General features: G+C 35.3%; 3 protein-coding genes across 3 annotated transcripts in view; 2 read left to right on the plus strand and 1 right to left on the minus strand.

Moving 5' to 3' along the window:
* Positions 1-3,726: 3,726 nt before the first annotated feature.
* The window catches only part of LOC108730286 (venom dipeptidyl peptidase 4), a gene marked incomplete at its 5' end in the record, with an annotated part of 26,922 nt that continues 17,589 nt past the window's right edge, over positions 3,727-13,059 (plus strand). The window contains one exon of the mRNA XM_018459872.1: positions 3,727-3,914. Coding sequence (XP_018315374.1) covers positions 3,727-3,914 — 188 coding nt within the window. The remainder of the gene's footprint in view (positions 3,915-13,059) is intronic.
* LOC108730290 (uncharacterized) lies at positions 11,463-11,889 on the minus strand. Its single transcript, XM_018459876.1, has 2 exons — positions 11,594-11,889; positions 11,463-11,508 (listed from the first exon to the last, which is right to left on the minus strand). Exons 1-2 carry the CDS (start codon positions 11,887-11,889, stop codon positions 11,463-11,465), a joined length of 342 nt encoding a protein of 113 aa, XP_018315378.1.
* On the plus strand, positions 12,546-12,972 carry LOC108730291 (uncharacterized). Its single transcript, XM_018459877.1, has 2 exons — positions 12,546-12,841; positions 12,927-12,972. Exons 1-2 carry the CDS (start codon positions 12,546-12,548, stop codon positions 12,970-12,972), a joined length of 342 nt encoding a protein of 113 aa, XP_018315379.1.

The raw sequence follows: 13,059 nt of genomic DNA on the forward strand, positions 1-13,059 counted from the left end.
CACGAGCGCTTTGTCAAAACTTATCGGACACTCTGTATATCTGCCATATCTGGTGCAGGAAAAAATGTATGTATATATTCATCTCTTGATCGAAAATCGATATCGCCTCGTCATATCGCGATCAGTACGAGATTCCCACAAAAGCCAGAAATCTTGTCAGATCGCTTGTCATTCGATGAAGAAACTTCGGTAACGTGGAGAGCCAGAACGCAAGAGTCCGAGAAAAAGTTCGCGGCGATGCAAAATCGAGATTCGCCATCGGGTCGATGTAATGGCGAACTCGTCGAGTGTTCGACACACAAAAGCAACGCAGATTGCACCGATTGCGCGTTACATTTGCCTCGATTCCTAGGAGAGAGTTGGCGGACGCGGAACTCGCGGGTAAACTCGATCGCAAAAACACCGACCGGGTATTTCAGAGAGCAAATCGTGGCGACGCCCTTTCGCGAGCATTAGCCTATTCGACTTTTCTAATGCAATTTTTCATCGCGATATACCGCGAACTTCTATTCCTACCCCCCATCGAAGAGAAAAAACTATCCCGGACAACTACTCGGGAAAGTAGCTGCCCTTCGAACCGAATCAATTTCAACCGGCAAACTACGCGGAGGGTGCGATTGAAGTTACGAACTACTTTGGAGAAGGCAAACCGCTAAACGTTCGTCTGATCTTATGACTTCCACCGCAAGTTTGCAGGAGTGTCTCCAAGTATGTTGACGATGTTATTCACTGTCTTTAGTGTGTAACTTATCGCGATTATGGCGATGTCAAAATCAACAAATGATCAGCGATCTATAGCGTCCAAAGCGTATGAAGATGGAAGAAAAATTGCATTAAGAAGATAGGTAGTGTCGCTGTTACGATGCCAGATGAATATCATAATTGATGAATGACCAGTTAATGTACACATGAAATAAGATTAATATCCATTTAATTCGTTACATATTACAGCTTGTATTCATCTGGCGCTGATTAATATTCTTTTAACTTTAAGTGTGAGCTCTCACAATTTCACATTTCTTGTGAAATTATTATTTCACAACAATTGTTAAAATATCCTAACCATTAAAATATAACCTTTTTATTAAAATCTTAGGTCATGATATTAAACAAAATAATTAAGGTAATTCGAGGGAAGATGCCATAAAAGGAAGACGCCATTTTATTTATAATTTTTTTATAGAACGTGCGTTGACTATACTGGCTGTGCAAAAACGTGTGGCAAACAGTTGTGCAGTTATCAGCTTAAATGAACATGTTCATGCCAATGTCGATTGGAAAAGATTATTCGAAAAGGTAGATCGTGAAACATGCTCTTTGTAATATTTTGTATGTTAATAGCTAAGGTCTGTATGTCGATGCTTACGTAAAACCGGACAAATAATATACGGTTTCAATCAGTATTCCCTGGTGGTCATGTGGATGATATAGATTATAATTTGTAATATTCTTATATGCGTAAATATTGCAATTGAATATTCCTCTTACATTGAGGATAAAATTACAGTAAATACAAAAAACAATTTTTCCTACTTGAAACAGTCATTAAAATGATTTTATGAATTAAAATTTTGGATGCTTTATATAATCGAAATATTTTAAGTTAATGAAATGCTGTTTAAACGAATAAAAATATGTCCGACTTACTTCCTAAATTACTCTCTTTCATATTTCCTCAATTTATGTTTTATCATACCTTTATGTGTTTTTATAGCTTAAATTCTTCATTATGGACTGTAAATAAGTAAAATATGCAAGTTTATATTGCATCGCATTCTTTAATTGTTTGTAATATCTTCTCCTATAAGAGGTGACATCTTATCCACAGTTATAGGGGGAAGATGTCACTTTTGCAAGGTATGATATATCAATTTTTTCCAATAATACGGAATATTAAACGTTAAATTTATAAATTTATGTAAATAAAGAAAGGTCTCTAGAATTTTAATAATATTTTTTCGTAACTTAATTCAATAACATTAAGAAGTTATTCAAGAATAAAGGCTTAAGTGTGGCGTCTCCCCCCCCAATTACCTTATCTAAATTAAAAATAATTTTAAAATAATATATTAGCTATACAGGGTAAATAAAAAGTCCCAGACCGGTGAAATATCTCGAAAACTAAGCATTTCCGAAAGAAATGTTTCCTACAAAAGCTGTAGTGTTTTAAATGATCTATTAACAGATTTAGTCAGTCTGACATTGGGTGGCGTCGCCAAGATCAGGTTGTCACATCGATTTTTTTTAAATGGAGCATTATATTTTTGATTCCAGAATCTAATAGCCGATGTCGAGTGCTTTCCAAAACACTATAATTAAATTATTTTTCATTGAGTACTTTTCGAGTTATTAGGCTCGAAAGTTACAGTACCGTCGGCATTAGCATTACGCAAAGTGTCCAATGGCAAAAATCTCTTAAATGTTGTTCAGGACGTTGATCATGATATGGATAACATTTGTTAAAATCAAGGCCATTGGCAATTGTTCCTATTTTCATTTTTTTTTAATGCAAAAAGGAAAATAAGAGGTACAACCTTCAATGGCTTTGATCTTGACAAATGTTATCCAGGACATGATCTTGAACAACATTCAAAAGGTTTTAGTCGATCGGCTGCCTTGCGTAATACTAATGCCGGCGGTACTGTAACTTTCAAGCCTTATAATTCGAAAAGTATTCAATGAAAAATAATTTTATTATAGTGTTTTGGAAAGTTCTCGATATCGGCTATTAAATTCTGGAATAAAAAATAGTGTTCCGTTTAAAAAAATCAACGTGACCTTGACCTGATCTTGGCGACGCCACCCAATGTCAGACTGATCAGATCAAGAAATAGATCATTTAAAATCCTATAACTTTTGTAGGAAATATTTCTTTCGGAAATGCTTAGTTTTCGAGCCTTCCGATTTTACAAGTCCCGGTCCGGGACTTTTTACTCACCTTATATTAGTGTTCGAAAAAATCGATACGAATATCGATCCGGAATCGATATATCTCTGATAAGTACATATCGATCCGCTTTGCGAGATCGTTCGGAGTATCGATATTGCTTAAGAGATGGCATATGTTATTTTCTTTAAAATAGGCATATATTATATCTCTTATCTCCTTTAAAATAGACATATGCGGGGTCTACAATAGAAGTCGTAGCGGTCGTAGGGTCTTAATTCGTAGAAAATTGATCAATCAAAGTTGATTATTCTTCTCATATTCGACTGTGATTGATTAATTTTCTACGACTTAAGACTCTACGACCGCTACGACTTCTATTGTAAGTAGACTCCGCGATATATTTTATGTGATTTATAAAGACTGGTAGATAGAACTAGTAAAATAGTTTTAAAATGTTATTTGTGCCTTTCATGTGATATTATCAGATAAGCAGGTTAACTGATTTCTGTTTGTTTTTAAATTTTATTTAAAAAATCTTTTACTTTTGTAATTTATTGATATTAAAAGGTAAAACTGCCCATACAAAAATATGTACCTTGTGATAAAAATAAATACATTTTTTTAATGTAAATCTATTTTAAGGGAATTGTAAATAAAACCAGAAGTTTTGCGAAGGTATCGATAGATATCGATACAGAGCCTGATCTAATATCGATTTTTTTTCCCCAAATACCGATTCAGTATCGATACTCTTTTGTATTAATTTTTTCGAACACTACCCTGTATATTAATATTAAAATAATATTAAATTCATTTTCTTTATTTTCTGCTTTCAGAATACCACGTTGCTCTCCGTGTGGGAGGACAACAGTGTGGTAAGTGATATAATAGTGGAAAGATCGCAGCCGATTGTTCATAGATACGAAGTCCCAGTTCCTGGTGGCTTTAACGCCCAGGTGAGACTCCTAATACCACCCGGTGCTGATATGAGTGGTGCCACCAAGTATCCCATGCTGGTTTACGTGTAAGTTAGTTTTTACTTTAGTAATTTAGCTTTTTCAAAAAATAAGAAAAACTTTCTTAGATAAATGTATACGCAACCACTATACTCTCGTTTGTTACACACTTTTGTCGAGTAATTTGAAATTGTTTTCACATTTGCACGAATAAAAAACATGTTATATGTATTTAATTTTTTTGAATTACAGTTTTTCTACATATATAGTAGCAAAATACTGTATGGTAGCATATACGAAATGTTTTACATGAGGAATATATGTGAACAACCTACGTAAATCTTTATTTGATTGATATTTTATGATTTTAATTTGTATTTTTAATTTTATACTTTTATCGTATTTTATTATGATTAATTCTATCTTATATGTTAGTTCTATTTTCTGAAACTACAAAGGAAGAACGGTTTTGCTAAAGTATTCTAAAAGTATCTAAAAATTTAGCTAAATATATGTATATGAAGATCTGAAAATAATTTTGTGAGACTATCAAAATAATTATGTATAGTACACTGATTATTTTTAAGAACACACGCTAGAGACATTTTTAATTGATACACATTCGATTTCATAATTGCTAAAATTATGACAGACACTGAGGAATTCAAAAAAACACTTTCCAGCTATCATTCAAGTTTTTAAATTACGTCGTTTTTCGGCGTCACGTATATATCTCGGCAAATCCATATTTTTCGCAACGCGACAAGAAATGTGACAACGCACTCCGCGGGCGTCATCAATCGGTTCCGTCAAAATGCACTCGCGAGATAAACGTAATGGAGGAGCCAATGACGAACGTGCGGCAGCGGAGCATAGTTTGCACCGTGACGTGAAAACGAAGCTCTCCTTTACGTGGTTTGAATTAGGACGGGATGTAAAACCGCACGAAGGGATGAGTCATTCCGTATTCAGTCTTACGAACGAAAACTTCAGCAGCCTTCCCGATAAAAGCGGAGCGCTATCGTTCGATCCGCCCCAGTATTTCTTCTAACGATGAAGAAATAGTCGAAATAACACATTCGTCAAAAGAGAGCTCGTAAAACCAAACGTATAACGGTCTGCTTCCAATCTTCTTAACTTTTTTTTCTTAATTTCATTCTTTTTTAATATTGAATCTTTTTTATATTTTAAAATATAATTTAAAATATAATTTTTAAATTCAATATTTTGGACAAATATTATGTTACATTAAAATGAGTACATAGGAAGTAATGAAAATTATTCGTTTACATCGATTACGCTTGTGTGATTCGATGGTAATTTTATTACGAAAATTCTAATTCTTCTTTGAGAAGTCATTAATCGTTGTCGTAATAGTCAGCGAGATGAGCTTTTCATGTTTCCCACATTTAGAAGGTGCACGTGTACACGGCAATGACGTCGTCGGCGAGCATGACGCTCGAGGCCGATATAACTTTCCGGCGTAAATCCTAATAATACCTAATTTGTAGACGATCCTGACCGAGCTCAAACTTTTAAAAATACAAAGAGCTGGCTTACGATGGAAGTTGCCACGATGTCCGTCCATAAAGTGCAAGCTTTACATTGCACATTAACGGTCAGGACAAAGATAGTAACGTGATCATTAAGAACGTTTAAATATATATTCTTTTCTTAGAATAACTGACTTGTCATCAATTTTTAATTCGATGGGTACATTTTATAAAAACATATCTAACATCGGAAAAATGCGAAGAATTTATACTATTTTGATGTAATGCTCTAAGTAATCGTAATAATGTATTGTAAAGTTTATTAAAATTTAATAAAATTGATTTATCTAATATAATCTTAGATTAATTTTCACACTTATGAAGAACAAAAATTTGAAAAGAGAATATCAATATGATTATTTTTCATATTTTTTAAATTAAAAAAAAAAATTTCTTATCTTAACAGAAAGCAATTCATTGTTTCTTTAATTTCGCTTGTTTTGTATGATAGAAAAATAAGCAAACATTTATATTTAAAAAAAATTCCTTGTATATAAATAATAATCACTAATTTACATATCGATTCAAATGCTTGTCTCAATAACATTCATCTTAAGTTTTATCGACTTTTGAAAATACAAAATGACGACGAGTAGCGCAAAGTTAAATTCATGGGAGAGCTATTGCAATTGCCATAGTAGACGCGTCGCGTTCAATCAACGAGTAAAGAGAAGTTTGAGCTTCTTCTATACGCTTTATAGTCGAGTAATTGTACTGTCCTCATGTGTTGTACGTTTTGTGTGTGTGTGTGTGTGTGTGTGTGTGTGTGTGTGTGTGTGGGGGGGAGCGTGTGTAACAGTATATTGGATCGCGCGGAGTTTTCACATATCACGGATATTCGGGTTCGGATCGGTTGTTCTCTCTGGTTTTCAATGAAATTTCCTATACATTCACGTTGGCTACGTTTACACTGTGCACCTAGTCCGCGACCTATACGATAGATGTCTTTGTTTAACTTACAGGATAAACAAGGACACGTATTGTATAGGCCGCGGCCTAAATGCACGGTGTAAACGTAGCCAGTCTAGAATAGTCTAGATCATCGATCGCGCGCGCGATGCTCCGTGATACGAGATCATTTGAAACTAACGATGGGACCATCCACTTTTCCATGCAATCGGTGCTCTTGATGCTGTTAAATGAGTCTTTCTTTCTGTATTTGCGATCAATAAATACTGCTGTGTGTTTCTAGTACACAACCTCTCAAGTGGTAGCGCTCAAATTTAACAAATAAAAAATTTAACGAAGAAAAACAAACGAGTAAATGCATGAAAATAGGATGATAGCGTCAATGGCTACGTTTACACCGTACGTTTAGTCCGCGGCCTATACACCAAATTCGACCTAATTTAGGTTACATTATTTAGGCCGCACGCTGTAAACACTGACTACGTTTACACCGTGCATTTAGGCCGCGACCTATACAATAGATGTCCTTATTTATCCTGTAGGTTAAACAAAGACATCTATCGTATAGGTCGCGGACTAAGCGCACGGTGTAAACGTAGCCACTACTACACCTGACCCGACCTGTTGTCAGGCCGGATTTTTTAGCGCTCTTATCTAAAATAGGTCGTCTACTTTCTCGGTGTAAACGCGCGACTGACACGATCTAAAAGCTTCATAGCTATTTGCTCGGTAGGACACTGCTGTTTTGTTGAATAGTTAGGTTAAACCGGTTTGTTATTTACTTCTAGACTGTGAAAAGACTAATTGATTTGTGCAAAGAACATAAATATTAAAAAAAAAGATGGAAAAAAGTTCATGCAGCGATTCAAGTTCATAAGTACCAATGCCTTTGCTAATCAAAATAATACAAATAATGATAATTATTTAGAATCCGGGCCTTATCTCCGATTTTGATGAAATTGGGCTTATTCAACGCATTTTCACTTAAAATGAAAGAATCTGATAAAAATGCGGCGGTCGGTCTCGCGAACCGAGATATTAAGCATTAAAGTTCGAGATTTTAGAGGTTAAGATATCTGTCATCCCGACTCAATATAGCGCTATGTATACGTTCTGGCGAGTACAATACTGTATATGGAAATAATCTGTACAAAATACGATAGATGGCTCTAATTCGGACCAGCGTGGACTAAATGTGACCCTACCAATTTTTAAGTCCCTTTCGGTGTAAACGGTTGGTGACTAGACCTACTTTGGGTCACGATATAGATCAGGTCGCTATCAGTCGTACGGTGTAAACGTAGCCATTAAAATTTTTGCTACCGCATATACTATACAGGGTGTATCTGAAATAATGTACACTAATCATACAGTACTATTCTTAATAAAAAACTGAGTCGAAAAGTCCTTTACCATTTTGCAATTTTCATAATAATTCTCAGTTTTTTATTAGGAATAGCACTGTATGATTAGTGTACGTTATTTTAGATACATCCTGTGTAAAGTTTCTATTATACTATTTTACACTGTTAAATCCATAACGTCAAATTATATTCGAATTGAATTATTTTTAATCATTTTCTATAGACGCTACTACTCTTACTCAATATGTCGTTAATTTAACTAAAACAGTAGAATTAAACAATTTAATTAAGAATTATATTAAAAATTTGACTCAAAAATTTATTATTTACTAAGTGCATATATCAATATGGACGTTGTTTACTTTGAAAATAAACACAGAAATGAATTGATTTACATTTTCGACACACATAGAAGTTAAAATAACAAAATGTTTAACAATGAACGTTGCTAAGGCTGTAATGTTCAGTTTAATGACGTTAATACTCTATTTTCATGCGTTTATGCACTTAACGAGGTTTCTCGCTCGATGTAAGCACGCGATATCAGATTCTGTTGCGATACGATGAATAATAGCGACATGATGAAGAGCACCGCTCGATACGTATATCGCGTTTCTATCTACCGTAATGCAATTCCAACTCGTAAATCGAACTCTTTATCCAATTTGCTTTATTATAAAGACGTGAAGTATACTCATGTGATTATGTCGCTCTTTGTGTCGGAAATAGCACGAGATTACACCTGGCATCATTTACATGAGATTACTACAGATCAGGATAATGTCAACCATACCTATATATGATTTTAAAGCGTGATACGATAACAGTAGTGACTAATTTATAAACGATATTTTAATTAATAGCTCAATTTTGGCACAGTTAAAGTTCACTTTATTGTCCCATATGCGAATTAAAACATAGTAAAAACAGTACATACATGTATGTAAATATATAAATAAATGTGTAATTTTACAATTCAAGGAATTATGATTTTTTATTTCAAATGTCATTATTGCTAATTTTGAATCTGGTATGAGAATTAATTAATTGAGAAATTTGTTATACATATAAGAAATCGGACCCTACATGACTTAGTATCCAATATAATCTAGTCGTTAAATTTACCGTATACTTATCCACAAACACCAAGGGGTCTATTTTTGAAAAGAAACGTATACAAAAGTCTAGGGAAATATTACAGTATACGTTACGTATACTATAGTATTTTCCTAGTTTTTCGTATATGTTTCTTTTCAAGAATAGAGCCCCAAGTTTTATTAGATCATCAAAATGTAGGCCGTCCAAGATGATTGCTTGAACATCAAAACTTTTGCTATTCAAGAAACTGCTTATTATGTTTGAGCATTCTATATAATTACTTTGACGGTCCAACAAAATTATTTTTAGGCCTGTATCTAGCTTTTTTAAATATTTCAGCAAATCGTACTTTTTGTGTAATTCAACATCGATTTAACATTTATCACATTATATGAATATCTAAAATGTTTTCAAGAATTTTTTTTGTAAAATTTTCAACAATTATTATAACAGAAAAAATATAAAGTAACATATGTAAAGCATATGTATAGCATATGTAAAGAAACAATGTGTTACAAAACTAATTAGATGACTTTTCTATGCGATCTAGTGTTCGATAGAACAAATCATATATCGGTTATCATTACGAGCTATTTGAATTGCGGTTTACTTCGATACAGTCTACATCGGTTATTATTACGGTCTATTATCATTGCGATCTACTTTGATCGCATATGTGTTTTATAAGAATATTTTCGGCGACATTCTCGAGAACATTCGCGTTTACATCACGCTATCTTCGGGATCGTTACTATCCGTCTCTATTTCCGCGTCAATGTTCCTTCTAGCAAAAAATACTGTATCAGAAAAGCCATCTTTGTTCTCGAACTTCCATTTCCTCATTTTCGTCACCATTTGTCTTCTCTCTTCCTGCATCCTCTCGTTTCTAAACTTGTTCCGCAGAAGTGGTACAAAGACTTTTCCGGAATCGTTAAGGTAGAAAATGATATATAGTATAGCTATGAGGAATAAATATGTTAATTAACAAATAGAATTAAATTTGTTGAAGTTATTATATGGTATAAGGATATGTGTACAATTAAATAATAAAATACAATTTTTTGTAGTAAAAATTTAATTATTGACATTGTTTTCATAATGTACGTAAGATAAAAGCGATATTACTCATCAAATGAATATTACAATAACATTTTTAATGTAATAATAAATATAAAAAGAATAATAATATAAAAAAATCTATGTCGTCCTATACGACTATCTTATATTGCATTTCAGCACGAGCCTGTAAGAGCGCTTTCACATCTTGATGGAAAAGCAGAAAGCGGAAAAGTAGCAGTCAATCAGAATTCGCACTGGTAGTGGACAATTTCGGCTTTTTGTATTACTTACTACCAGCGCGAGTTGTGATTGGTCACTGCTTTTCCGCTTTTTACTTTTCCGTCAAGGTGTGAACGCGCCCTAAAGGCTCGTGACGTAGTTGACGCGCACAAGAGACCGGTGGGACAAAATCGTCTCGCGAGCTCCCCATACTGTCTGACCAGTCTGGCAGCGTCAGCGTTAGGGCTACCGCAGACAAAATTTCTGTAACAGTAATCATAAGACGTAACTCAATAATAATAATAATAATAATATGAATTAGGCCTAATGCCGGTCGAAGCTACATCTTAAATTATTAAATAATTCAAATGTGAATTTTATATATACAGGGCGTCTCAGACCACCCGTACCACCCTTTTAAAAGGCAGGGATGTGTTTGTACAAAAAAATGGTTCAGACAAAATTTGCAGGATTTCGGGAGATCTATCTGATGGTGACCTTGAATTTGACCTTGAGGTCGACCTTGGGCATAACTCAAGGTCAAAGTACCGTTTTACAAATGTAAACCCTTATTCATGACTTCAGAAATGAAAAGAGCGGAAAATTTTACGTCCGAATACGTTATCAAGTCTAGGTCAAAATTACCCTTAGAGGTCATGTGGAGGTCAAGTTACTTTTAGAGCACCCGATCCACCCTTCTAAAAGATATGGATGTGTTTGTACAAAAAATAGTTCAAACAATACTAGGTATTTACATAGCTATGATGCATCCATCTGCTGGTGAATTTGAATTCTACCTTTAGATTCATTTGTAGTCGTGTACATCGATTTTTAAAGATTCCTAATTATCAAGATCTTGAACAGTCGATGCCGCCTGTGTCAGCTTTACCCAAGATGTACCACGTGGAGGTCACAAGGTCGGACTTATACCTCGTCGGGGTGCTTTTTTAAGGTGGTTCCCCTTGCCGTCACCTGTATCTCGTAGGGGTGCTTTTTTAAGGTGGTTCCCCTTGGAGTCACCTGTATCTCGTAGGGGTGCTTTTTTAAGGTGGTTCCCCTTGCCGTCACCTGTATCTCGTAGGGGTGCTTTTTTAAAGTGGTTCCCCTTGCCGTCACCTTTGTTCGTACGCATGTGTTCAATCTAGATTTTCGAAGTGTCCTCCACGTGCATGTATGCAGGCTGTTATTCTTCGTTGAAAATCATCCGTCGCCCGACGAATTTCGACAGGATCTAGAGACTGAATGGCTTCTCGAATTCTGTTCTTCATGTCTTCTGAAGTCGTAGGTCGTTCGCGGTATACGAGGTCTTTTATTCTTCCCCACAAATAAAAATCCAAAATTGTAAGATCCGGTGATCGTGGTGGCCAGTTATGTGGACCATATTTACCTGTCCATTGGCCGCGAAATATGCGGTTCAGTTGTTGACGGGCAATGACAGACGTGTGGGCTGGACATCCATCCTGTTGAAACCACATATTTAGACGTAGTTGAAGTGGAATATCTTCAAGTAAACGTGGGAGTTCGTTTTCGAGTAAATCGACATACAGAAAACGGTTTAGATTTTCTTCAAAGAAAAATGGTCCGACGATATGCGTATCAACAATTCTGCACCAAACATTGACTTTCCAGATACGTTGATGATCGATTTCTCGATACCAATGTGGATTCTCTTGCGCCCAATAACGGAGATTATGTGTGTTCACTTCGCCGTCACTTTTGAAGGTGCACTCATCAGAAAACAAGATACTTCTATGGAAAATAGGTAATTGTTGAGTAATCCAATTACAGAATATCAGTCTTTGTCTATGATCGTCCAATGTCATGGCCTGGTGAAGTGACATTCGATATGGATGAAATGAATTTTCTCGCAAAATTCTACTGATAGTGCTTCTACTTATTCCACTATCTCTTTCTCGTCTTCTTAAAGAATCGGTAGGATTTACAAGAGCAGAAGCAATTATATCAGGTGCCTGTACTGCACGAAGCGGACGATGAATTTGCATTCTTTTATTATAATCCGGTTGGACGATACCTTTTTGAATTATCCGCCGTTGTAAACCAATGAAAACATTGCGCGAATGCGGTGTACGATCGGAATATTCATTTCGCCACATTCTTTCAGCTTCCCGAAAACTTTCAGCCCTACCCAAAACCGACAACATTAACGCAGCTTCTTCGTTTGAGTAAGACATTAGTACCTATAAATGAATAACAATCCCCGAATAGTGAAGTACCTAAGTACCTACCTACCTACGTACAACGGTTTTTTGACTGTCGACTTTTTGAGGTGTCGGTTGTTTGACATTCGGCACCCGATCTATCTGGTAGCATGTCTGAGTCTTCGCAGAAAGAGAACCATTTGTCGTAACAGGCCACGTCTTGCCTGTCTGTTCTTGTAAATCCTACCGATTCTTTAAGAAGACGAGAAAGAGATAGTGGAATAAGTAGAAGCACTATCAGTAGAATTTTGCGAGAAAATTCATTTCATCCATATCGAATGTCACTTCACCAGGCCATGACATTGGACGATCATAGACAAAGACTGATATTCTGTAATTGGATTACTCAACAATTACCTATTTTCCATAGAAGTATCTTGTTTTCTGATGAGTGCACCTTCAAAAGTGACGGCGAAGTGAACACACATAATCTCCGTTATTGGGCGCAAGAGAATCCACATTGGTATCGAGAAATCGATCATCAACGTATCTGGAAAGTCAATGTTTGGTGCAGAATTGTTGATACGCATATCGTCGGACCATTTTTCTTTGAAGAAAATCTAAACCGTTTTCTGTATGTCGATTTACTCGAAAACGAACTCCCACGTTTACTTGAAGATATTCCACTTCAACTACGTCTAAATATGTGGTTTCAACAGGATGGATGTCCAGCCCACACGTCTGTCATTGCCCGTCAACAACTGAACCGCATATTTCGCGGCCAATGGACAGGTAAATATGGTCCACATAACTGGCCACCACGATCACCGGATCTTACAATTTTGGATTTTT

The sequence above is a fragment of the Mycetomoellerius zeteki genome, unplaced genomic scaffold, assembly GCF_001594055.1.
Source record: "Mycetomoellerius zeteki isolate Tzet28-1 unplaced genomic scaffold, Tzet1.0 scaffold886, whole genome shotgun sequence".
Taxonomy (NCBI): Eukaryota; Metazoa; Arthropoda; class Insecta; order Hymenoptera; family Formicidae; genus Mycetomoellerius; species Mycetomoellerius zeteki.

Bases quoted from the DNA above. Each gene is read 5' to 3' on its own strand.
- LOC108730290 (XM_018459876.1), bottom strand. From the start codon at position 11,889: ATGTCACTTCACCAGGCCATGACATTGGACGATCATAGACAAAGACTG. The intron at 11,509-11,593 runs GTATGTCGATTT...TGGTTTCAACAG, and splicing joins GAAAATCTAAACCGTTTTCT to GATGGATGTCCAGCCCACAC.
- LOC108730291 (XM_018459877.1), top strand. From the start codon at position 12,546: ATGTCACTTCACCAGGCCATGACATTGGACGATCATAGACAAAGACTG. The intron at 12,842-12,926 runs GTATGTCGATTT...TGGTTTCAACAG, and splicing joins GAAAATCTAAACCGTTTTCT to GATGGATGTCCAGCCCACAC.